Source organism: Balaenoptera ricei, chromosome 14 (assembly GCF_028023285.1).
Source record: "Balaenoptera ricei isolate mBalRic1 chromosome 14, mBalRic1.hap2, whole genome shotgun sequence".
NCBI classification, from domain to species: domain Eukaryota; kingdom Metazoa; phylum Chordata; class Mammalia; order Artiodactyla; family Balaenopteridae; genus Balaenoptera; species Balaenoptera ricei.
Window position 1 is genome coordinate 66608019 of NC_082652.1, and position 24780 is coordinate 66632798.

General features: G+C 36.2%; 1 protein-coding gene across 6 annotated transcripts in view; it reads left to right on the plus strand.

The window, feature by feature from the left end:
• The window catches only part of ARK2N (arkadia (RNF111) N-terminal like PKA signaling regulator 2N), an 84846-nt gene that overhangs the window by 44771 nt on the left and 15295 nt on the right, over nucleotides 1–24780 (plus strand). For 5 of the 6 annotated variants that reach the window (XM_059895567.1, XM_059895565.1, XM_059895564.1 and 2 more), the window contains 2 exons: nucleotides 11892–12074; nucleotides 23070–23196. In XM_059895567.1, coding sequence (XP_059751550.1) covers nucleotides 11892–12074; nucleotides 23070–23196 — 310 coding nt within the window. The remainder of the gene's footprint in view (nucleotides 1–11891; nucleotides 12075–23069; nucleotides 23197–24780) is intronic. The other variant, XM_059895569.1, reaches the window with a different exon arrangement.

Here is a 24780-nt window from a genome sequence, read left to right on the forward strand (position 1 = left end):
GCCCTGCAGCATGTGGGATCTTAGTTCCCCGACCAGGGATTGAACCCATGTCCCTGCATTGGAAAGCAGATTCTTAACCACTGGACCACCAGGGAAGTCCCCTCTATGTGGTTTTTCCATAAGGAAAAAAATTTTTTTAGCTTAAAACAAGAGCATTTGATAAAAATCAATTAGCTGACAATTATTGTATACTGATTTATTATGGGTCAGCTGTCAAAACAACTTTTAGAATTTTAAAGTCATAGTGTGAAAATATTCAGGGATGCAGTGGTTTTCAATCAAGGCTGTACATTAGAATCACCTGGGGAGCTTAAAACAAAACAAACCTCTAATGTCTGGGAGCCACCTAGGTTTTGGTATTTGTTAAACCATTCCAGGTCTTTATGTTCAGCAAAGGTTGAAAACCACTGTTACAGATTAATAGTTAGTTGTATAGTAACAGAATACACAATCCCCCGCAGATTCAGTGAAGCTATGAAAAATGGTAGTATCAATGTTTTGTTTCTCAGAATTACCTACTTTTGTTTGGTTAATTAATTTAAGTGCCCCTTATGAGTGCTATACCTATATGGCTGTTCTTAGTAATGCTTATGCCATTTTCCTGAATAAGCATGTCTTAATAAAAATACAGTTTTCTGTTTTAACGATGTTTTATCAAATGGCCTCAATGTCTTTAAAGCTGACTTCAATTGTGCTGGGAGATCTGAAGGAGCACCCAGGGAAATTCCAGGATTACTTGACAGGGGTGCTGTGTGTGATAGGTGCTGCATAGGCAGTGTCCTAGAAGAGGCCATGAGCTGTTCTTCCAAGATGCAGAGGCAGAAAGAGGAGAAGTTCCTAGTGTGGATGGAAAAGCTAACTCTACTTGACACTGGCGAAGAGAACAAGCAGCTACTGGAACCCAGGGAACTTAAAATGTAACTAGTTGGCCAAAGAATTTCCCCTGTCACCCAATCAGGTGCTTACATGCAGATGCCTGATTCCCAAGAACTGCCACAGCAGCCCTTTGTGACTTGTCACAGTGTTGACAGTACTTTAGAGTTCTCAAAGACATTACAGTTTTCCAATTAACTTTGCTGAAAATGGGAATATTACAGAACAACCTTTGAATCTATCACAAAATTGTGTTAACTCTCTGCTTTTTGAATTGTGTAAGAAAGAATATGCTTTTGCCCATTGTAAGTTTCTTTTGATGATGTTTTAAAAATTATAATACCAAACAGTTTCTTTTTTAAAAATTAGATATTCAGAACAGAGTTTGATAAATTCTAGCTTGAGTTTTGTTACATGTGGTTGGAACATAGAACCATATTTATACGATGGTAGGAGTGATCCTCATCTTTATGCTTTTTTCATGCAAAAATATAAATACAATATAAAATAGGGAATCTTAGTGAATCCAAGGTAGGTAAGTAGTTAATTCCCTGAGAGTCTCTTAGCATTATTCTCTACAAACACTGTTGACTCCCTTCTGATTCCAATAGGAGGAATGATGTAATTAATCCCACTCTGGAGGTCATGAGTGAATATATTGCATGAACGTTTTTATATCATTCTTTCGTATGTCATTTAATGAACTAATTTGTTGCTAGTCTTTAATGAATTATATTAAATAGCCTTTGTATGCAGGAAGAATGAATTACTTTTCGAGCAAATTAATGCTCTGTACCTACTATGCAAGATACTGTAGGGAAAGCGGATTAGAAAGGAGTTTGATTTCATGCATGAGAAAAGTAGTAGTTTTCATTGTTACATAGATAAATTTTTATTTTGAGCTTTAACTTAAAGCTCAGTGCCTGAGCCAATAACCTGGCAGACATCATCCAGTGGAATTGTTTGGTACTCTGATGTAAAGGGTACCTCTAGAGGATACAGATGAAATGGTCACTCTATTAAGGGTGTGTATTGAATGGGTTTTTAAATTACTAGTGACTAAGTGTATTGGCTAATGTACTATCAATTTAATTTTGTTTTCAATCCCTGGACTGAAAATAAATGGCATGTTAAAGAGCCCATGGAGTGTGTCAAAGGGGAGAAAATAGCACAGCATTGAAAGGTTTTGCAACATGATAGATTTTTAATGTGTGGCCTAGGACTGGGAGATACTGGTATTTTATCTTTTCTGGGTTGGTAGGAATATTGTGAGAAAAAGCTAAATTAGGGAGAAAATTTTCAGTAGGAATATATAACTTTGCTAACATTACCTGTTTTCTTTTAATTGTACTTTCTACTGGGTTTACTTATAATAAAAATTTAGTAGTCTTTCCCTTCAAATTTATAACTTAATAGCTTCTCAATATGAGTAAGGTTAATTATTTTAATATTTAATGTAGTTGCAACTTTGGAAAAAATCTAATTCTGTGTTTTGCAAGAGGAAAGATAGGTGGCATATTTGGAGTTTCATGTATAGTTGACACAAGAACAACAGGAGTTTGAACTGCATAGGTCCACTTATATGCAGATTTTTTCACTAAATATGTACTGTAGTTCTGTACGATCTGAGCTTGATTGAATTCGTGGATGCAGAACCACAGACTGTAACACTTTATGTGGATTTTCTTCAACTGTGCAGCGGGTGGGAGCCCCAACCCTTGTGTTGTTCAAGGGTCAACTGTATAAACAATAAAGACCTCTGTTTTATTTTGGTAATTTACCAGTAACTACTCAGAAAAATTGTCACCACTTTTTCTATTTAGTTCTGTATTCAGACATTTATACCTTGTAAATTAACTGTAATAGACTGAGTCAATTTATTTTGCTTTTCTAGTTTTGAAGTGAAAAATGACTATTGTGGTTTTTTTCTTTTTAGAACTTGATATATGAGAATTGGGAGTTTCTCTGAAATGATAGTGCAACACTTGTGAACTACTTCAGCCAATTTTTTTTTAAATTAAGTTTTATGTCAACAGGAAGAACAGATTGGTTTTGGGTGACTGACAGGTTTTTAACTAATCTGTAATCTTTACTTGTAGTTGAGATGTTTTCAGGGAAGTTTGTTCTGTCTTCAACTTCTCCCTGGGATCACAGATTTTACTAGACATGGACTCTTAGATATAAGAAAATGTTAATTTAATTTCAGCATGTTAACATGACTGCTTTTCTATGCATGTATAAACTGCTTCAGGCACTTAACAGGTTTCTTTTTTGTTTCATGATTTAATATTTCATATATTAAGCATGTAGTAGAATGCCTTTTAATTTTAAAATAGAAAATAATTAATGAATCCTTTAAGAATAACATATAGACATATTCCTAGTATTGACTGGGATATATTCTAATTCTTGTTGTTATTAGATAACAGAGTAGGAGGTCTACAGATTTTTTTTGCCTTTTAGAGAAAAATGTGAATTGAATGGAATTATCAAACATAGGTTTTAATAATTGATATTCAAGGTAAAAATAATATTTTGAATATTTGAGCAGGTGTTAATAATTTTGGGAAGCCTTTTCTACATAATTTTGGATAAAGATGTGGAAAGAGAGGTTTTGATGGAAAGAAAAGGAACACCAGAATATATTGATTTAATTCATAGAATATATGCCAAAATATTAAAATTTATTCTGAAGTAAAAATTGACATTTTGTGGTTTGGAGAGTTTAACCTTAAGAATAATTCTATAGCAGAAACATATATACAGATTTCCCCCTGATTTTCAGTTTCTCACAGTGCCTTGAAAATGTGTTGTCGTCTTAAAGAGTATTGTTTTGAAAAACAGTAGTTTTTTTTATATGAGCTGTGCTTTAAAGTGATTATACCTTTTCCAGATTGCACAATTTAAAAATTCTTTTCAGAAAAATTTGTTTTTTGTATTTTGGACAAAGAAGTATTAAGTATTTGAAGTAGTTTTAATAGTTTTTAAAAAACTTGACTGCTGTTGTGGATTGTTGAATTCTCTTTCACTGAGGCAAAGTCTGTATTCCTAAGATTATAGTACTTATACGTACTAATACAAAGAAGTGGGAATTATTTTTGGATTATGTGGTGGCATTTTTATGTAGGTATTGTTTTAGAAGTGCCTAGTGGTCTTCCCTTAACTTCCCTTTAATTCCCTTAATTTTCCTAGAATTTTAAGAAGGATAAGAAATATATCCTGTTTGGACTTTCTGTAGTGTATAAAGGGCTAATGCTGGACAGAAACTTCTTTCAACTTATAGCATTAATCTAGACACGGTCCAAATGCTTTTTATTTAAGAATATAATCCCGTATCTGGATTATGTCATCTCTAATGTGGGTACCTATGGAATTTAGTTGCTGGTATTTAAAAGGGGGGGGCAGTGAAGATAAATGTGTTTTCTAATAATCTGTCTATAGACTGTTTTCTGCCTAGTTTATACTAGTTCAGTGTTCTAGGACGTTAGATTCCTAATCATTTTAAGAGAATTTAATCAGCAGGTTAGAATTATCAGGTTATTCGAGCCACTCATTAGATGATAACTTTTAATTATATTGATGTGTACTTTGTGTGCTTATTAAAACTTGAGTGTAATAAGAGCTCAAATAAAATTTTAATTTAGAACACAGTTCAGTAAAATTAAAATCTTAAAACAATATTTTGCATGAAGTGTTTTTTCTGTTTTTTTTTTTAATTTAGAATAAAGGTTCTGTCATTTTGGGACTCCAAGAGAAAAGCCTGTTTTTTGTTACCAAGTCAAAGGAATAAGCCTAGTCTCAAGAGGGTATGTTTGTGCACGTGCTCGTGTATGTGTACCCACCTTCAGAATTTTGAAATAATTAATTCTGTATTTTTATTAATGTTATAGTTGGCAGGTTGCTGGAGACATAACTATGCAATAGTCTACAGGGATTTTAATGGATTCAGGTCATTAATATATCCATTTATTGCTTCCTAAATGTGTGTTAAAAAAAAGTTGCCCACATACTAGTTAGGGTGATAAAGTTAGAGGGAAAAATTTACTTCTTAGATTATCAAGTAAAGGTTTGGACTGCTTGTTTGTTTCATTAGCCGACTGAGTAAAAGAATATACATGAACTAGTTTATTTTGCATCACTGCTTTTGTCATTCCTTAGTGTTAGGTATATTTAACAGCAGAGACTCTGGTCTCTGGGTCAAGGTATAGCTCAATTTAATTAGATTTATTACTTAAAATTTGTATGCAAGTCAGAATATTAGAAATGAAGTCATTTTAAATATATTAAATCTGCTGTTAATGAAAGAAATGCTATAGTGATTCCTTTTGTTGAGCAAAACAAAGCACCCAGATTGATATTACTGATAATTTTCATTTTTAATATACAGCTAAATTTGCCTGATGGTACAGTTATATGAAAATTATAGGAAAGATGGTGAATAGACTTCATGCTATGTATCATCATTTGTTTAGAGTAACATATTACAGGCAAGTTATTTCACAGAAGGTGACTTTTAAAAATAATTACCTGTTATATTTTGTTTAACTTGTATTGATTTCCTCTCTTCCGTTTGTATTATTTAAACGGTACAGTGAGGGCACAATGAAAAAGATTTTGTGGAGTTCCACATGTCAGAAAATACAGTATCAAAACAATTTCAGCAAATTTATTAAACTGAAAATTTATTAATTTATATTAAATTTGTTCTAATAAAAATTGTTCTCAAAGAATAATTTTCAAAATCTTCTCTAAAAATGGTGTATATGCCCTCAATCATTGTACAGATAAGAAACTTGTCTTTTTAATTTGTCTAGAACAGTTGTATGAGTACATTAATTGTAATCAACGTGAATAACTTCCGAGTTCTATACTTTTCATTTTTTTTCTTGATTTCTGTTTTTAATTTCTCTGAAGTTTAGGAAAGTTAGTGGGGATTGAAACCAAACTGTTAGTTTACTAGTAATGAGTAGATCTTTTCATGGTATCTTAAATTACTACAACTTAAAGTAGAAGATATCCTAAGAAATGAAGGAATAATAATCCACGAGGAAATGTATTCTTTGGTAATGAAGGTATTCATATTATAACTTTAAGATTTGGGAAGAATGTTATCAAATTACTGTGATTTTAATTTTTATTGCATTTTCTTTATATCTTTTACCTATCTCTGCATTTGAAGTGTATCAACTAACCTAGATAAATAAAAATTTTAAAAAAGAAATGTTTCTTGTTACTCTATTTAGGATCATATTACATTTAGTTATAGTGATTCCCTGCCAGTTAATTCACATTAGGTGTTCCTGAGTCAGGAAACCTGCTTTTCCATAAGAAATGAATGGCATTAGTTTGTAGGTATCACTAATAATAGATTTTACATGATGTTTTTCGGATAATTTTCAGGTTTTTTTGTAGTTGGTATATCAAAAAAGAAAATAACAAAATACCAGTGTTAACATAAAAGGTGGAGATTCTTCTCTTTTATATGTCCTTCTAAGTTATCCTATTAAAAATTGAGGAATATTTAGAAAATATCAAAATTGAGACTACATTGAGGAATAATCAAAAAGCCGGAATGGATGTGTCTTTTGCAGGGTACATAGACATGAGGATGTAGCTAAAGTCATATCTAATTTTCATCTTCTTCCTTCGTGTATGTAGTGCAGATATTTTAGTTTTGTTCTCTATAGATCTGAATCCTCAAAGCAGTAGGTTGTGGATTTGTCCCTGAAATACAAAGATAAATTGAAAGATGGTGACCTCTTCAAGTGCCCTGTTTTCTGTATTTAATCTTGAATATTTCCTTTTACCTCTTCTTTGATACTTTCAAAGTTAACTCTTCATCAGTATCATAGGTAACTTTTCTGGGTGGGCAAAATGACCTGTTTTTTGTCAGTATGATGTAAGAACAGATGTAATCCTTAAAACTTTATTCCTCCCTTGGAAACTATAACATCTAAATTTTTAATAATTGAGATGAATATAATGCGAAAAGTACAGAATAGTTATTGACTCGCTTTTATTTTTAAAATGTTTTTTTAACTCTTAAACATAAAATTTCAGTGCATATTGCTGCATTTCATTTTCATTTAGCACTATCGTCTTATTTTTCTTTTTGCTAAAATAGCTTTATGATACATTATAAAGAAAAGATACACAGTTTTTGGTATTTAAAGTTGTTTTTCTAGAGATGGCCCTTTTCTATATAGATTTTTTGTCTTTTCTGGTTGATGTAGTTATCTTTTCCAAGAGACGCTTTGAAAATGACTGTTTTCTTTTTATTCAAATTGTTCTCTCTCCATGTGTGTATATATATTAATATATATGTTGGTTGATAGTAATAAAATACAGCATATGTATTCTCAAGTATTTTTTCTCATTTGCAAAATAATCAGTTTTCATCTTGGTAAATATTTAGATGTGTAATGAAAAAGCTGTTTTCTTATTGGGTGGGTTCTACCAAAATGCAAATTCCCTTCTGCAACTCTTGAGGTTTTCCCCTTTCTCTCAGTCCCTCAGGCCCACACCTTATTTCCCCTACACCTCTTTTCCTTAATTGGTCACCACACACATGCTCCTCCTTCTTAGACTCCTTGGCTAGGTAATTTCTAAGAACTCTTCTTTCAGATGTAACTTTTTTTGAATCTCACTATCTGGATTGAGGCTGAGTGTGATTTCCACCCCCTCCCACTCTCTCTAGATGTTGTAGATAATGGCACTGGGTTTATTAGGCCCTTTAATGACTGGGGCAACAGAACCTCTATGGGGTCCTTTGCAGCAAGGTCGATTTTTTTCTCTCCTAGTGAGGGGTTTTGGGAGATTGGCTGTAGTAAAGAGGAGAGAAGGAATTTATTCTGGGTTTTATTGTATATTACTATAGCCATTGAAATGGGAATTGAATGAGCAAACACTGTATTTGTCCATTTGCCCCATCTTTTCTTGGGCCTAAGACTTAGCAATAGAGAGAGAAGGAGGAGTGATGTTTCCAGATGTCTCTGGGATACAAGAGGAATTCCTGTTTCCTAGATCTGATTAGATTTCATACTGGGAGACTGACAAAACTTGTGTTAGTGGAAGGGCTCTCTCTGTAGGCAAGAATGATGCCAAATATGAAATAATCCCAAATGATCTCTATTTGGCTTTGAAACACTTTCATATAAATACATCCAAGCTGACATTTCACTTCAAACAAAAATAAAAATACGAAAGCCACATGTGTGATGACCTCATTAATCCCAGCAAAGCATTTACTTAACAAGTGGGTTAATCTATGACCGATAGAAGGCACCATCCCAGTCAGTGATGAGTTCTCAAAGCTTCTTGCATGCAGGCTGTGTACAGCAGAGTTTACACACAAAGATAAGCAAGCAAATAATGAAGTAGGGTAGGTGCTAATTATAATGGAAAGGTGGGGCATTGGACCAGTATTTGAACTACTGTGTTCTGTGTTATGTCTTTAACCTTCACCATAACCCTGTGAACAAACTGGGTCATACAGTTAAGAAGTAGGCAGGACTTTAACCTACGTATTTGCTGCCAAAAATCAGTGTACTTCCTATGGTGCTCCCAGTCTCATCCTGTATATTTCCCATTCCCTCACCACTGATAACAACTGTAAACTATTCTGGTTTCAGCTACCGAGGACTCAAATTTCTCATCTGTAAAATGAGACTGATAAATTATGTATTATATAGTTCTAAAATTCTGTGCTTTTTGTTGTTAACTTTGAAAAGAGGGATTTGTCAGAGATAAACGTAGTAGAGGATGTTAGGCTTTGTTTTGGTTTGTTTTTTTGTTTTTGTGATTCAAATTTTTTCCATGAGATTTAGAAGAGAACATATTTGAATAAAAGGAAACTAATTCATAAAATTAAACATTTCTCGATAATAATACAGAAGGTTTAAAGTCACACAGAGGTAAACTTCACTGTATCAGGAATGTGTGATGAACAGATACATCTGTATTTTGGTATTTGAAAAGTTAGAACCTGTTTATAGACTAGGAGGTCAGAGAGAGGACACAAACCTATCTAGCATAATATAGACAAGTTGATGTTCTTAAATAAAACATAGTCGGTGGATTGCTTGACCTTTTATTTTTCTTCCCTTGTAATGAGCAGCAAAAATTTCAAGATATTTCAATCAGGAGAAGAAACAGCACTTGGATTAACTACAGACCAAGTAGTTATTAAATAATTGTGTTAAATTTACCTTTATAGAGAGATGCTCTTAATGACTATAGAAAAACTAGTAAGTTCATCATTATAAATTGATGTTGTAGGATTGACAGATACCAAATGGGAGAATGTACGGTTTGGATAACCTTTTATGTTGTAAACATGGACTGCTTAGTGACTACATTTTAAATTGGAAATGTTTCCATGTGTAATTTTACTTGAAGTGACTATTTTGATGTTTTTGAAAGTCAAAATAATCTTAGTAGCGGCGCAGTTGTTTTAACAATCAGCGAGAGGAAGGACACAGTAGCTTCATGTTTATTCCATCCTGTAATGAATTGGTAGAGTCAAACTGGAAGTGTAGATAGCTGCTTCTGTAATATGCTGAGTTTTTCTAGCTCCTCCTCAGTGGTTTGATTTTATTTTTTCCTTCAAGAGATACTTATTTTAAAAGGATCTTACCTGTCTCTTAATTCTGCTGCGTAGCAAGAATCGTGTTTTAAAAGAATATCATAAATTGTCCCCATCAGTTAGCTAATATTCACACTTAGTGGTTCAAAGTCCAAGCCCTGAGGCTAAGTGCTTTAAACATATCTTATTTAATTTTGGTTTGCTAATAATAAGTGTAAGGTGACCTTGGAAAACAAGATCCTTAATTGTGGTTTCTTGTTGGAAGGCAGAGTTGGAAAGGCAACCTTTCCTTTACTCTATTAAAGTTGGTTTAGTACTGACTTGTCATTGTTTGAATATACTAGATATAAAAATTGACAGTGATAATTTATTTTAATTTTTAAGTATAATTAAAATGTGAAAATATTACTGTCTTTGTTTATGATGAATACTAAATTTAAGCTAAGCTATAAGGTGTGCTGTTTGGAAATATGGAAGATACAAGAATGAAGCCAGATAACAAGTTTATGCTTGTATATCCTACTGATGAAGACTTTCAGACAAGTTATTTCCATGGGTAGGTGATGTTACTCTGCATGTACATATACACTTATACTTTTTGCATGATTTCACATGTAGGAGTGGTACAATTTTGACTTGACTGTTGACCTGTTGCCTCAATTTGGTGGTTGTGGTGGGGGGAATGTGAGGGCAAGAGGTTGTGAATGGTATTTGTGATATAAATTTTAAAATAAATCACTTTTTTTTTCAAACACAAAACACTTAATAAAGCCCTTTTAAAAATAGAACATTTGGTCAAATAGTCAATATTGTACTTGACCCTCATATCTTCTGCAACCAAATATTTGGACATCACACAGTATCTTGATTCCATAATAATCATTTTGAACTCTGACGAGAACTCCATAAATGTTACAGCTTTCTTTTCTTTTTTAGAAAAGAAAAACCTCAGACATGAACCAGTGTTTTGCTATTTGATCTGAAACCCATTACTAACTGATACTGAGGCCACACTGTTGAATTTTATGAACATGATTTACCCTTTTGGGAATTGGAAATTATTCTTAAGTAGTCAACTGAAATTGTCATGATCGTCAGAATTTCATATTGTGATATGTCTGTTCCTTATACGGTGGCACTTAACAACTCATTTACTTTTATGTTTGGTCATTTTTTATTTTAAAAATGTTGCTACATAAACCTATGGTTTGGGAACTTAGTCTTAAGGGATAAGTACCCCAAGTGTGTGTTCCATGTTTTGTTTAGTGACAGTTTACACAATGGATGTTTGTATTAAAACAGTAATCCTTCATTCTGTTCTATTTTAATGATTCGTTGGCATATGTATTCCTTCATAGTCAAGAGTTTAATAAAATAGGTCTGTTTAATGTTAATTTGTTGGATGATATTAAAAAATCTTTATGGAAATAAGTGATTTGCTTGCACTTCATAAATAGCTGTTGGGGGAGGAAAAGCATTTTATTTTAAAATGGCAGTAGTAAGGGATGTGTTTCATAGTTGACTGAAAACTTTATTTTTGCTTTTATATTAGAAAAGGGTAGCATTTTAAAGCATGTATCTATTCTACAAGCATGAATATTGAATTATTTTAGCATGAATCACTGCAGTGTAATTACTTCAGAGCTCCGCTGCCACTTTCAGCTAGCTAGGGTGATTTGGAGGTAGAAGGGATCTCTTTTTTCTAAGAATTTTAATATCTTCCTCTCAAATAACCCATAACGTTGTGTATCATTTCCTTGGAGTGTGAGCTGGTTGTTTTTCTCAGGGAAAAGAAAATAGAAATATCCCTCATAAGACATCCAAAGCAAAATCCTGAAGATGGATTTCATGAGCATTATCTTTTTGTAGAATATTGTAAGATGCATAACATCCCTATTATTATAAAAGAGCTTTACTGGAAATAGATGTCAGTCAAGTAGAGCTCTTAAAGTAGGAAAATATATATTTGATTTTCTTCTCTGAATCTATTAGGGACTTCTAGTATTAGCTACTAAGAGGAAGAAACTAGATTCATTCTCTTAAAATATAAATTGAGCTTAATAGTTTGCATCAGTGTTTTTCTTTAAAAAATCAGTTTCACTTTCTCTGTAGAGTCTTCTCCTTTTTCTTAATCTTTTGCTCTTTAGGAGAATGACAGGAATTCAGTGTAACTTTTGTTCAGTATAGTCTTGTCTTTGTTCTTCATAATAACACCCTTTTTCCTTCTTCCCAAATGTGTCCCTCATCTTTGTAAGCTCGGGTTATCTCTTTCATTTTCATATCATGTACAAAATATTAGATTGTATAAAGTGCAGCTTTTCTGACCATGTAGAATCATAAGATAAAGACAACTGGCATTTAGGGGGCTCTTAGTTGCAGAAGTATTTTTCACCCCACAAGTTAGATACAAGTATACATTTTCTTTCCTCCCTAGATGGACCTCCAGTTGTAGCTCATTATGATATGTCTGACACCAGCTCTGAGCCAGAAGTGGTAAATGTGGACAATTTATTGGCGGCTGCAGTAGTTCAAGAGCACAGTAATTCTGTAGGAGGCCAGGACACAGGAGCTACCTGGAGGACCAGCGGGCTTCTAGAGGAGCTGAATGCGGAGGCAGGTTGGTCTCCCTTCCCCCTCACCCCTTTCTCTGATGGTATAGTATGCATGTGTCCTGGCAGCTATTTTCCTTGCTGAGGAGAGCAGGCCAGCTAAGAGACATCTGGCATTAGATGATTGTGGCTTCCAGGGTGCCCTTTATAACAGAAAAGATTTGGGTAGCATGTCATTCGTCTTTCCTAATCACAAGAAAGCAAAAATGAGAATATCTAGGACAAATTGTAGGCATCGGTAGATTTCAGTATATGTACTTCTTGAGTTAAAAATGCCTAACATGTAAAAATTACCCAGATGACCTGATACTACCTCCCACCCCCACCCGCAATCCCATCCCCACTTCTCAGTGGTTTCACTCGCTTATGGACCTTGTAGTTTGGGGAGGGAGCTGTTACAATTTGCCCTGTGAGGCTGTTGCAGTGCAGTGCTGCACTGTTTCTTCTGCCTCTCAGTGTGCAGTGTCCCTGTTAATTCCTTTACAGTTGTTCTCATTTTGTCTTTTCCAACTCCTTTCTTTCCGTTGCTGTCTCTGTTATCTCAGGAAAATCTCTCTCCGTCTTGCATTGTTTATCTTGCTTCTGTGATGATTCTTAAGAGTGATATTTTATTCTCTAAGAAACCTATTGCTGTTACCTTTGAAAACCTTGCACAGTGCCTCCAAGTCTCCTTCATTATGTTCCTCAAAACTTTCTTCCAACATTCTTTCTAATTTAAACCTTTTTCTAAAAGTACTAGTGCTTTTAGAAAAGTTTAGGAAAAGAGGTAGAGGGGATTGAGAGACAGACTGCTCATGTAGTGTGTATTTTCTTTAGTGTCATAGAAAGATTATAGTTTTCTAGTTAAATTATAAATTGTGTTGGCTTAATAACTACCTAAAATATTATTTTTATGGGAAATGAGTTTTGTATTACAAAAATAACAGTGGGTTATAATTTAGAACTTTTTATATTGAAATTGTTAGGAAGTAAAAGGGGAGACAGAACTCCACAGATCATTGTCATTAATTCTTCATTTCATAATCTTTGATTGAAACTGAATAAAAAAGTTTCTCTTATTTGTTGAGCTTCTGATTAATTTATTGTGACTAATTTTGGAACAGGACCTGGATTTAGTTTTAACTGTGTTGTGACTGCTAACTGCCTATTTAACCTTGGATAAGGTGATTCTCCTCTGGACTTCAGTTTTTATATGTATAAATACTTAATTTGCCCAACAAGGATCTTTTAAGTATTTATTAATGTGTATAAGTACTTTGAAAAGAATTAAGTAGTAATACTTTATATCAAAGGGGAGTAGTTTATCTTAATTTTCATCCATTGACAGTTAAGTGATCCTTTCTACTTCAGTTTTACTACCCTGTTTCCTTAGTCTTGCCATGAGATGTAGACCACTTTATAGTAAATTCGTAGGAAAAATATGAACAATTACTTTTTGTTTTTTTCTTTTCATACAGAGAATTTTAATATTAGTTTGAACTATATAGGATTGTTAATATTTGACTTTCTCATCTACAACAAATTTAGCAGTTTAATATGAGTTAACCTAAAAGTGCAAGGTTTGGGGTGTTACAGTATCATTAAAGTCACTAGCATTGGGTGGGGGGAGCATCACATTTTCAGATTCAAGTAATTGTTAGCTTGATTATTTAAAAATACCACCAGGCTTTGGTGCTTAGCTCTAAGCTCTAAGAAATGAAACATGGCAAAAATATTTGAGGAGGGAAACAGCCCCTCTCTACTCCAAAGCTCCCCTGAATTTTCTGTTTAATGTCTGGTATTCCTGTGTATTCCTCCATACTTCTACTGCATTTGTTTTGTATCTGTAAACAAGCATGTTTTAATACTAATTAGTATTACATAGAAGGTAATCATTTGCAACTCGCTTTTTTAGTTCAACATGTTGTGAAGTTTGTTCTTGTTGATGTGTTGCTATAGTTCATTTACTTTTTACTGCGATTTAGTATTCCAGTGTATGACTATATCATAATAGACTTACCCAATCTCTTCTTGGACATTTAGGGTACTATTCCAAATGATGCTGCCATTGACATTTCCTGTACATGTCTCTTGGTACATGCGTAGAGAAAGCACATGTGTGTGCTTTCTCTATATATTACAAATCATGTGTAGATTTTTGTATATTGTAGGACATGGACGTCACTGTTCAAGAGATCCCCATGATATTTTCTTATGAAGCCATTTATTGGCTCATTCAAAGTTTTTTTTTTTTTTTTATATCTAACATGCAGGTCTGTGAGTAATAAATAAAACTTAATAATACACTGTAGTCTTGATGTAATTGTCATAGTGGGAACCCATTTTGTGAATTTGAATATACTTACCATATCATAACAAAATGTTCATAGAATTTATTCTCAATTGCCAGTTTATAGTTTTGATACTTGGAGTATTAGTATCAATTAGATGGTCATTCTTGAGTTTGGAGTTTAAGATAAATGTTGTAATGGTTAATCCGAGTCTTCCTTCTCTCCCTCCCAATAAAATAAAAACCCAGTCACTGAACTAATTAATTAATAGCAGCAGTGGCTAATTGATAGCAGCATCTCAGACCAGGTCTACAGTCCCACTCCATTTAGAATCACATAAGCAATCATTAGGGATAGAGTAGCTTATCTCTTTTTCTAAGCAATTAGATGATGTTCTTGTATGCAAAATAGTTTTTACTGTTTAGTTTTAGTTTCAACCAAGGAAAAAGAGTTGAAATTAGGAAAGCCATTGGTCAAGAAATCTTTCTGACCCAGAAAAGTTTCTGAACTTTCCATTTCAGCTCTTGCCGTATGTTTACTCTTTCTCACTTGATGCTAGAAGTGGACAGTATAGTGGGTGGCAGCCTGCTGCCAGCAAACAGCCTGATTTTGAACCAGCAGCCACTTGCAGACTGTGTGACTTCAGGTAAATTATGTAGAGCCTCAGTTTTCCCTATCTACAAAACTTGGATAAAACTAGTATCCACCCCAAGAGGTTATTATACTGTTACGTGAAATAACATAATGTGCTTCATATAGGATGAAGTACACAGCAGGCCCTCAGGAATGCTAACTGGCATTATGTTAATATATTTAGGCTGAAGTGGACTAAGGAAGTGATTAATGGACCCAGTCAGTGGATTTCTAATTTATTCTCCTGCCCTGGAATGAGTTGCTCTTGCTGCAGTATTTCCTAAACTTTGGCCTGAGCATAGAAATTACCTGGAGTGCTTATAAATATTCAAACTCCTAGATTTCTCCCTGAAAATCTTGTAAATAGATCTGAAATGGGGTCTGGGAATCTGTTATTAATAACTTTTGCATCGGACATGTTTAGGAAACTGTACCAGTATATCTGAAAATAGCTTAATTTTTGTTTATTGCTAATAATAGCTCACTGTAAACATAAATGTAGATGAGGCCAAAAGAAGCAGACGTCTGAAGTACTCTTGGTGTGGAAGGCTTATAATCATTACACTAAATTTATTTAGAGGTCCTCCCTCCCTGGAAATTAAAAATTCTAAACAAATGATCTCATTTTTTCCATCAGCCTTCTTATTAAGAAGGTAGACTATGAGCATTTTCCCCATCCTTAAAATAGGTCTGGTAATCTTGATTTGTCCGTAATACAAGCTTAGTTGTAGTGAAGAGAAAAAAATCTTGGGTTTCCTGTTCTTAGAGTAGGGTGTTTTATGGTCAGACCAGAATGACCATGTTTCTATTGTTAGCACTATTATTTTTTAATATGTTTGTTTATTTATTTATGGCTGTGTTAGGTCTGCATTGCTGCACGCGGGCTTTCTCTAGTTGCAGTGAGTGGGGGCTACTCTTTGTTGCTGTGCGCGGGCTTCTCATTGTGGTGGCTTCTCTTGCTGCGGAGCAGGGGCTGTAGGTGCGCGGGTTTCAGTAGTTGTGGCATGCGGGCTCAGTAGTGGTGGCTTGGAGGCTCTAGAGCACAGGCTCAGTAGTTGTGGTGCATGGGCTTAGTTGCTCCACGGCATGTGAGATCTTCCTGGATCAGGGCTCGAACCTGTGTCCCCTGCATTGGTAGGCGGATTCTTAACCCCTGCACCACCAGGGAAGCCCTCTATTGTTAGCACTTTAAAATCATTGTATCAAGTCTTGTGAAGGAGATCAAGTTTCCTCTTGTTCAGCTGGCACATGTGGACTGTAAGATTTTAGATTTCTGATCTCCTTTTCTCCCACTTTTTAAAGTTTTTAATATTTTTGTTGAAAAAATTTAACACACGGTAATAATTTGTTTGCTTTAAAGCTAAATGAGTAGTGATTTAAGATAGTAATCCTTTTTATAGCTAGCATGCCACTGTCATCCAGTATGTAGTGATTTTATATACTTCAAATAGTCTTAGGACTAGTTCTTAGTAGATATATGATTTAAAAAGAAAATGTTTGCCATGATAATTTAATCACTACCTTTTCTACTTTTTGATTTATTTATGTGTTGAAAAGATCTGTAGTGGGAGGACAAAAATTTAGAATTTTCTTATAGAGTGAAAGCAGTTATCTTTCCAAAGAGCTACACAGGGAAAGACCTACACAGAGACAACCAGCTGCCACAATAACTAAATATAAATCCTTTGCTTTATTTTCAGTTTAATATATGGTAATTGTGGTGTTTACACTTTTTCTACAGAGCTTATTCTTGTTCTAGAATAGGAGTAGATTGCCACCACTGACAGTACTTGAAGAACCTTATAAACATCTTTGACTCGCTTTTGTGTATGCTTTAGGCACTGCTCTGCCATTGGATTCCTTTGAGGTCAAGGGGGGCTGGTGCAGTGTGGGTATGGCCCAAAGGCCAGAAGAGTGTTGGGCTCTGCACTAGAGCTTCCAAAAGAATGTGTGACTTGCTGAAGAGGGTTACATTGAGAGAAAAGGACTAATTGTCCTTGTCCTGGCTCTGAAATAGAGGAGGGGATGCATTCCTGGCTGTTGGAGAATGCCATGGTGTCTCTTATAGAGCATGGGATCCCCCAGATTTGGTGTGGATCCCAGCTGACTTGTTACCTGAGTGGCACATTTTATTTAATGACTCTGAGAGGAAGTGTGGTAGAACACTCACACCATTAGTCTAGAGTTGTTAACACTCACCAGGAAATTTGTACCCTCCCACTCCATCTCACCCCCCGCCCTGCCCGCCTCCCCTGTTTTATCTTATACTGACTTTTAGACCAAGCAATAAAGATAATGGCTAGAAGAGCAGACCCTGATTTTAAGTGATCAGTTTTAGAGCATCATACAGGTTCTTTAACAAAACTAAATGCCAGCAAGTTTGGATTATAAATTTTATGGCCAAAATTGCACTGCCAAAATGGTTTGGATTGATCTGATAATGTAAAAGCAATATGTAAATTATTAGTTTCTGAATACATAATGGATGAATAACGTTAGAAGAATCTTAATTTTTGGTGATAGTTAACTTGCTTTTCCTTTTTTTTTTTAAGATTTAAAAAAAATATTTATTTTATTTATTATTATTTATTTTTTGGCTGCGTTGGGTCTTCGTTGCTGTGCGCGGGTTTTCTCTAGTTGTGGCGAGCGGGGGCTACTCTTCATTGCGGTGCACAGGCTTCTCATTGCAGTGGCTTCTCTTATTGCAGACCACGGGCTCTAGGCACGTGGGCTTCACTAGTTGTGGCACGCAGGCTCAGTAGTTGTGGCTCGCGGGCTCTAGAGCGCATCAGTAGTTGTGGTGCACGGGCTTAGTTGCTCCGAGGCATGTGGGATCTTGCCGGACCAGGGCTTGAACCCATGTCCCCTGCATTGGCAGGCAGATTCTTAACCACCGCGCCACCAGGGATGGCTTTTCTTAAGATACAAAATTATGAGCAAAAGTAGCATCGTAATTTTTCATTTTGTCCCTCTTTAAAAAAGAAAAAGGCAGAGTGATGATACTTCCTGATCTGAAATGAGGCTATGTAGTTGATAGGGTCAGGATGAGGGGCCTAATCAATGAAGACTCGTTATTTGGAAATATTGATGACTGAGACATTTCACAGAACATTCCACACATTGGAATTATAAATTAGAACTGTGGAAATAGAGCTGGGCACAGAGCTACTAGGAATTAATTAATTCTGTCATATTCTTGTTGTGTTTTCTTAATTTCTGTTGTTTAAAAGCATTGAATAATCAAGGAAGAAGAGTTTGGTTATAGCAACCATGACTTCTTACAATTTGCCTTTTTAGGTTGGTTTAATTCAATTAGCTTCTTTATTTTTAGGCTGGTTAGGGCTGAGCCCCTTGCTGTGAGTCTACCACAGGGGGTTTTAAGTGTCTCTTGGGGCTCTCTACTCTTTGCTTTAGTGAGTAGGCATGGAGAGCTTGGGGATGGCTGTCCATACAAATAATGAGCATTCATATAATAATGAGTAATAGTGATAGCAGGACTTAAAGTGGAGAGGGGAAGGAGAGAGGTGGAAGAAAGAAAGAAACTAAGTGCCAATAATGTTTCACATTGAGTGAAACTTCTAGAGTGAAAGGAAAACTTCTTGGAAGATAAGGACTGCTGGTGTTGGTACATGAGGATGGAGGACAGTAATTTGTAAGTGATCCTGATCCCCAACCTGAGGTGTAGGAGTCAGAGGCCTGCAGGGGAGGCAGCATTTTCAGGAAAGTCAGGTTTCCACAAGGAGGTGAAGAGAAGGTTCAGTGCCGTTTTCCATAGAGCTGGCATTCCAGAGGGCAGTGGAGTGGGAAAATTGTAGGAAGGGGAGTAGTAGGTGGCTGGAGCAAAGGAGAATAACAACTGAGTAGGGGACAAGACAGACAAATGGATGGTCCCAGAGGGTTGTATATTTTGTGGGTGGCGAGGAGAGTGGAAGTACGTTTTACTTCTCATAACCATTGGTTTTCCTCCTACCTCTTCCTAATGCTTTCTCATTTCGCACTGGTGGCGTTTTTGGACTCCTACTGTTACTCCCACTGCACTATTCCTCTACCTCATTGAACCTATCACCCAGTCCTTTTTCAGCTCCCCCTAGCTGCATTTCTTTCCCTATCTAGCATATGTTAAGCCCAACTCTCCTTTACCGATATCCTCAGCTCCTCGTATAGTTGGCTTTCCTGTTGTACCCATCTGGCCACGTCTGATCTCTGGATGCACACTCACAGCCTTTATCCACACTGGAGATGATTTTTCATGTAGTTGGAAAGTTGTGGGTCATATTAACTTCTTAATCTGCAATCTCATCCTGGCTCTCAGTGCTGCCCAGCACCTTCCCCCTTTCCTTAGGCAGCATTCTTTCTTCACAGTGGCTACTTCACTTTTCTAAACCGACTCTGCTGCCCTACCCACACCTGTGCTCTGCAGATGGCCTTTCTGCATTCTTTACAGATCAAGATTACCTCAGCTTTCTGCCATCAAAGCTATTCTCTGCCTTTTTTTCTAAATATGGCCAGTAAAAATACTACATGCACATACGCATCCCCCTCCCTCAAACCCATATTCCTCTCAGTACCGTCTATTGCCTTTTCCTGCATAGCCAGACTTCTTAAAATGTGTCTGCTCTTCCTCCCCTTCCGTCCTTCTTCGGCTTGCTTTGCTACATTAGCTTCAGACCCATCATTCCTCTGAGGTTCCCCTGGCCAAGGTCATGTATGGTCATCTTATCACCAATTCTAGTGGCCTCTACTTAGTTCCTCCTCTTATTGTGCCTCTGTATTGGGCATTGTTAAGCACTTCTTCCTAGAAATGCTCTTTTTATGGTGCCCTGGCTTCATGTCTTCAGATTTTCTTTCTCTGTCTCTTGCTGAACTTTGGTGAGCTCCTCTTTCTGTGCCCATCCCTTAATTATTGGTGTTTATCAAGGTTCTGTTCTAAGCCCCCTTCACTCCTCTGGATGACCTTTATCTCCCCACCTATTGGGAGGACTTACCAAATCTGTTATTTCCTCTCTAGACCTCTGACCTGAGCTTTAGAACGGTAGTACCTTCAACTGCCTATTGGACATCTCAAAAGCACATCATCATCCTAAGCAACCACCCTCACATGTTCATTGGTGCACTGAATGGCACTGTTTCCAGTTACCTAAATCAGAAACCTAGGCATCGTTTTTACTTTGCCTGATTCCCAACATTACTCACCCTTTGTACTTACAGAAACACAATATTCCTCCTTTTGTTTCTTTTCTAGTTCAGCCATAGTCGTTTCTCACCCCGGAAACTATAGCAGTCTGTTTTCCTTGCCTCTAGTATTTCTTGCCCTGCTACTGGTTCCATTTCCATACTCCAAAAGGAAAAATTTCAAAATACAAAATCAGATCATGTCATTCCTCTGCTGAAATCCTTCATTGGCTTCCTACTTCTCAAGGTCAAGTCCAGGCTCCTTACCCATGATCTGACCTCTGCTGACTTTGCCAGCTCATTTCTCATTACTTTTTTTTTTTAACTACCATTATCCCAAATTTCACCAAACTTCTGTACCCTCAAGGGCACACAGTGTTGCTTATGGTACTTCCCTTCACCTGTGCCTACTCTTCCCCGAGAGCTCAGTGTCCTTGATTATCCTCAAGTCCAGGAAACATTCCTTTTCTCTGTGCATCCAGGGCATTATTATTTACCTCCCTATCAGACTAGTTTTCAAGCCATAATGCAATGGACTGCTTTTTATTATCCCTGACTATATTGTAAGCTCGTTGAGGGTGGAAACTGCCTCCCTTGTTTATTCCCTGTAGTATTCCTGGCACTGAGCACAGTGCACAGCATATCATAAACAAGTATTTATTTTAGAAACAAATAGATAAAGTAGACTGTTATAGCTGTGCAAAGCAAGGCTGCTCGAAATACTGAATATGGACAGGTTGAAGGTTTGGGAAAAAGGGAGTCTATCAATTTGTATTCCTCCATAGCAGTGCAGTAGGAACCGTGTGCATGACGACAGTCTTAACTACAACATTGAAGTAGAAATTGGATAAAAGACTTGGCCGCAAGCAAAGTATTGGAGTCAGAGCAAGAATCTAGGTATACCAAATCCAGACTTAACCAATTCCACTTAAGTAACCACCCTAGATTTAACAAAACTGGGTTTTGTCTGGTGGATGCCACCTTTTGTATGCTTGTAGGGTTCAGCACCACTGCCCACACCACGTAGAATCCTATCTAGATTATTTTTTAATACAGAAGGTTAACAAGCCTATGCAGACTGTAATACAATCTCAATCACCAGTTGTATCTAGAAGCCTTTTTAATCTTCTGTTTTCTCATATGTGCATCATTTTCAATTGAAGAAAAAAAGTAAAAATAATATTAAAGAATTGTAAAAAAGACCCACAATCATATTCAAATTTGATTACTTTTCATAGCTTTTAACTAGCCCATACATATTTTTATCTTGTTATATGTAACTTTGTATGCTGTACATACACTTTTCCCAAATTTCTACATAGCACTCCAGTGACTATCGTTTGACATCATGACACTTTGCTTATTTAAAGTTTTTTCTGTTAGGCTAAATTCTCAGAGATGGGATTACAGGGTCAGAGAGTGTAAAAATTGTAAGGCTTTTGCTTTGGGATGTCCATGGTTTTCCAAAAGGGTTATGCTAGAAGTTGGCAGGAGCATGAAAGTACAAGGTTTCTTAATGACCTTGAAGCATTGAAGTGAGTGAGGTGAGAGCGGAAGAGAGAGTTGTGTACATAAAATCTTATTTATATTGGTTTAGCTTTTATGATGTGTCACAAGGGATTATTTTTTTAAATAGGGAGAAATAATTTTGTATCAGATGACAATATATTCAAATAAAAATAGCCTTTAAAGAGTAAATGAAAATTTGTACGTGTTGCAACTGTGTTTATTCCATGTTAACTCCTAGATATTCTAAAATTCATCCTTTTAAGTCAGAACATTCAAGAGCTGAGTACATAGGTTGAATTTTAACCCTTTTTTTTTTTTTTTTGGCCCCAACCAGGGATTGAACCCACACCCTCAGCAGTGAAAGCTTGGAGTCCTAACCATTGGACTGCCAGAGAACTCTCTTGGGTCCGATTTTGTCAAATCTACATTCCTTAAGAGAAAATTGTTAAAATTGTTTAAAATTGAGAGAAGATTGTAAAGTCTTTCATAAGGCATCCCAGTATAAATATGATATTAATGATTCTGTTATTTACTCCATTTGTGCCTTTGAGCTTTTTAATTAATTAATTTATTTATTTATGGCTGCGTTGGGTCTTCGTTGCTGCGCGTGGGCTTTTCTCTAGTTGTGGCGAGTGGGGGCTACTCTTCGTTGCAGTGTGCGGGCTTCTCATTGCAGTGGCTTCTTTTGTTGCGGAGCATGGGCTCTAGGCACACGGGCTTCAGTAGTTGTGGCACATGGGCTCAGTAGTTGTGGCTCGCAGGCTCCAGAGCGCAGGCTCAGCAGTTGTGGAGCACGGGCTTAGTTGCTCCATGGCATGTGGGATCTTCCCGGACCAGGGCTCAAACCCATTTCCCCTGCATTGGCAGGCGCATTCCTAACCACTGCACCACCAGGGAAGTCCCCTTTTGAGCTTTTCTGGTTTAGAATTTTGTTCTATTAAAATGATAAGCAGTAGAGAACCCCATTGACACCTCTAAGTGGTGGCAAACCTGTCATATGCAGGTCATTTAAAAGCAGACTAGAGTTGAATGCAAAAAGCATTACAGAATGAAGTAGAGTATAATTACAGTTTATATATACCTATAGCTGGCTATACATATTTGTCAGAGTACTCCAAAGTTTTTTCTCCTAAGGGATGCGAGTAGAAAGTGAGAAACTTGAAGTTCTTACTTTTATATACGTCCATGTTGTTTCAACGTTCATTTAACAATGTGCATGTATTCTGTTCAATAATTTTTTTTTTTTAACAGAACACTGCCCAGTTTCCTTGACATGGGTAACAGTTTCGCGGAGGCAAGCTTTCATGAGGAGATTCTGTTTCAGTGATTAAACTGGGAGGAGAAATCTGTCAGTGAGTTGTTCCTGCTGCTTATAAGGAGTCAAAATGTAGTGCTTATTTTTTTCCCTTTCTCTCTCAGGTCATTTGGATCCAGGATTCCTAGCAAGTGACAAAACATCTGCTGGCAATGCACCACTCAATGAAGAAATTAATATTGCTTCTTCAGATAGTGAAGTGGAGATTGTGGGAGTTCAGGAACATGCAAGGTAGGATATTAATTGGAGAGAAGAAAATGGTATGGCATGCCATGGCATGGCTGGCATGAATGGTGGGGCTATTTCGCAAATTCCTGTGGTTTAAGAAATACATTTTGATTATAGACACGTATGAGCTTCAGAATGTGTTGCATATTGTCTTATATCAAGAACATCTCGGTCAAACATGTATGTGAACCAGAACTAATGTTTGTCTCTTATTTTTAGCAAATGTCTAGGTGGCTTGACTGAGTTTTCTGTTATGGCATAAGTATCACCGTACTCCCCCCCACCCCCAATCCATATTTTCTTGCCTTTCACTTTATCTTGAAATATATTGGGAGCAAATAATTGAGAAATCTGCATTCGACATCATACCTCTTCCTAGAGCACCTCTTTTTTTAACATCTTTATTGGAGTATAATTGCTTTACGTTATTTTGTTAGTTTCTGCTGTATAACAAAGTGAATCAGCTATATGTATACATACATATATCCCCATATCCCCTCCCTCTTGCGTCTCCCTCCCACCCTCCCTATCCCACCCATGTAGGTGGTCACAAAGCACAAGCTGATCTCCCTGGGCTATGCGGCTGCTTCCCACTAGCTCTCTATTTTACATTTGGTAGTGTATATATGTCAGTGCCACTCTCTCACTTCTTCCCAGCTTACCCTTACCCCTCCCTGTGTCCTCAAGTCCATTCTCTATGTCTGCATCTTTATTCCTGTCCTGCCCCTAGGTTCTACAGAACTTTTTTTTTTTTAGATTCCATATATATGTGTTAGCATATGGTATTTGTTTTTCTCTTTCTGACTTACTTCACTCTGTATGACAGACTCTAGTTCCATCCACCTCACTACAAATAACTCAATTTCGTTTCCTTTTATGGCTGAGTAATATTCCATTGTATATATGTGCCACATCCTCTTTATCCATTCATCTGTCGATGGACACTTAGGTTGCTTCCATGTCCTGGTAGAGCACCTCTCTTTATCTTTCATGAAAGGTTGCAAGTTACTTTGGTCAGTTCCTAACAGTGTATTTCTAGTGATGTTTGTGTGATTTAGGGAATCTTGTTTCTTAGGAATTAAAAAAAAAAGCCACAAGACATCAAATTAGTGTACAGTATTATGGAAATAATTTTATAAGGTTTGTCATTCTTTAAGGTAGTGGTGAGCAAACTACAGCCCATGGGCCAGATCTGGCCTGCTGCCTGTTTTTATATGGACCTCAAGCTAAGAATGGTTTTTACATTTTTAAATGGTTGGGGGAAAAAAATCGAAAGAAGACATGTTTTGTGACGTGAAAATTATATGAAATTCAAATAGAATTTATTTATCCATAAATAAAGTTTTGTTGGAATAGAGCCATGTTTGTTCACTTACATATTGTCTATGGCTGTTTTGCACTCCAGTGGCAGAATTGAGACGTTTCATCAGACACCTTAGGGCCTGCAGAGCCAAAGATATTTACTGTCTAGCTCTTTGCAGAAAAAATTTACTGACTCTTGCTTTAAGATACAGTCCTAAGAATTAGTTACACCCCTCTCAGAGGTATACCTGAGGAACATTTAAGACACACACATATATACACAAC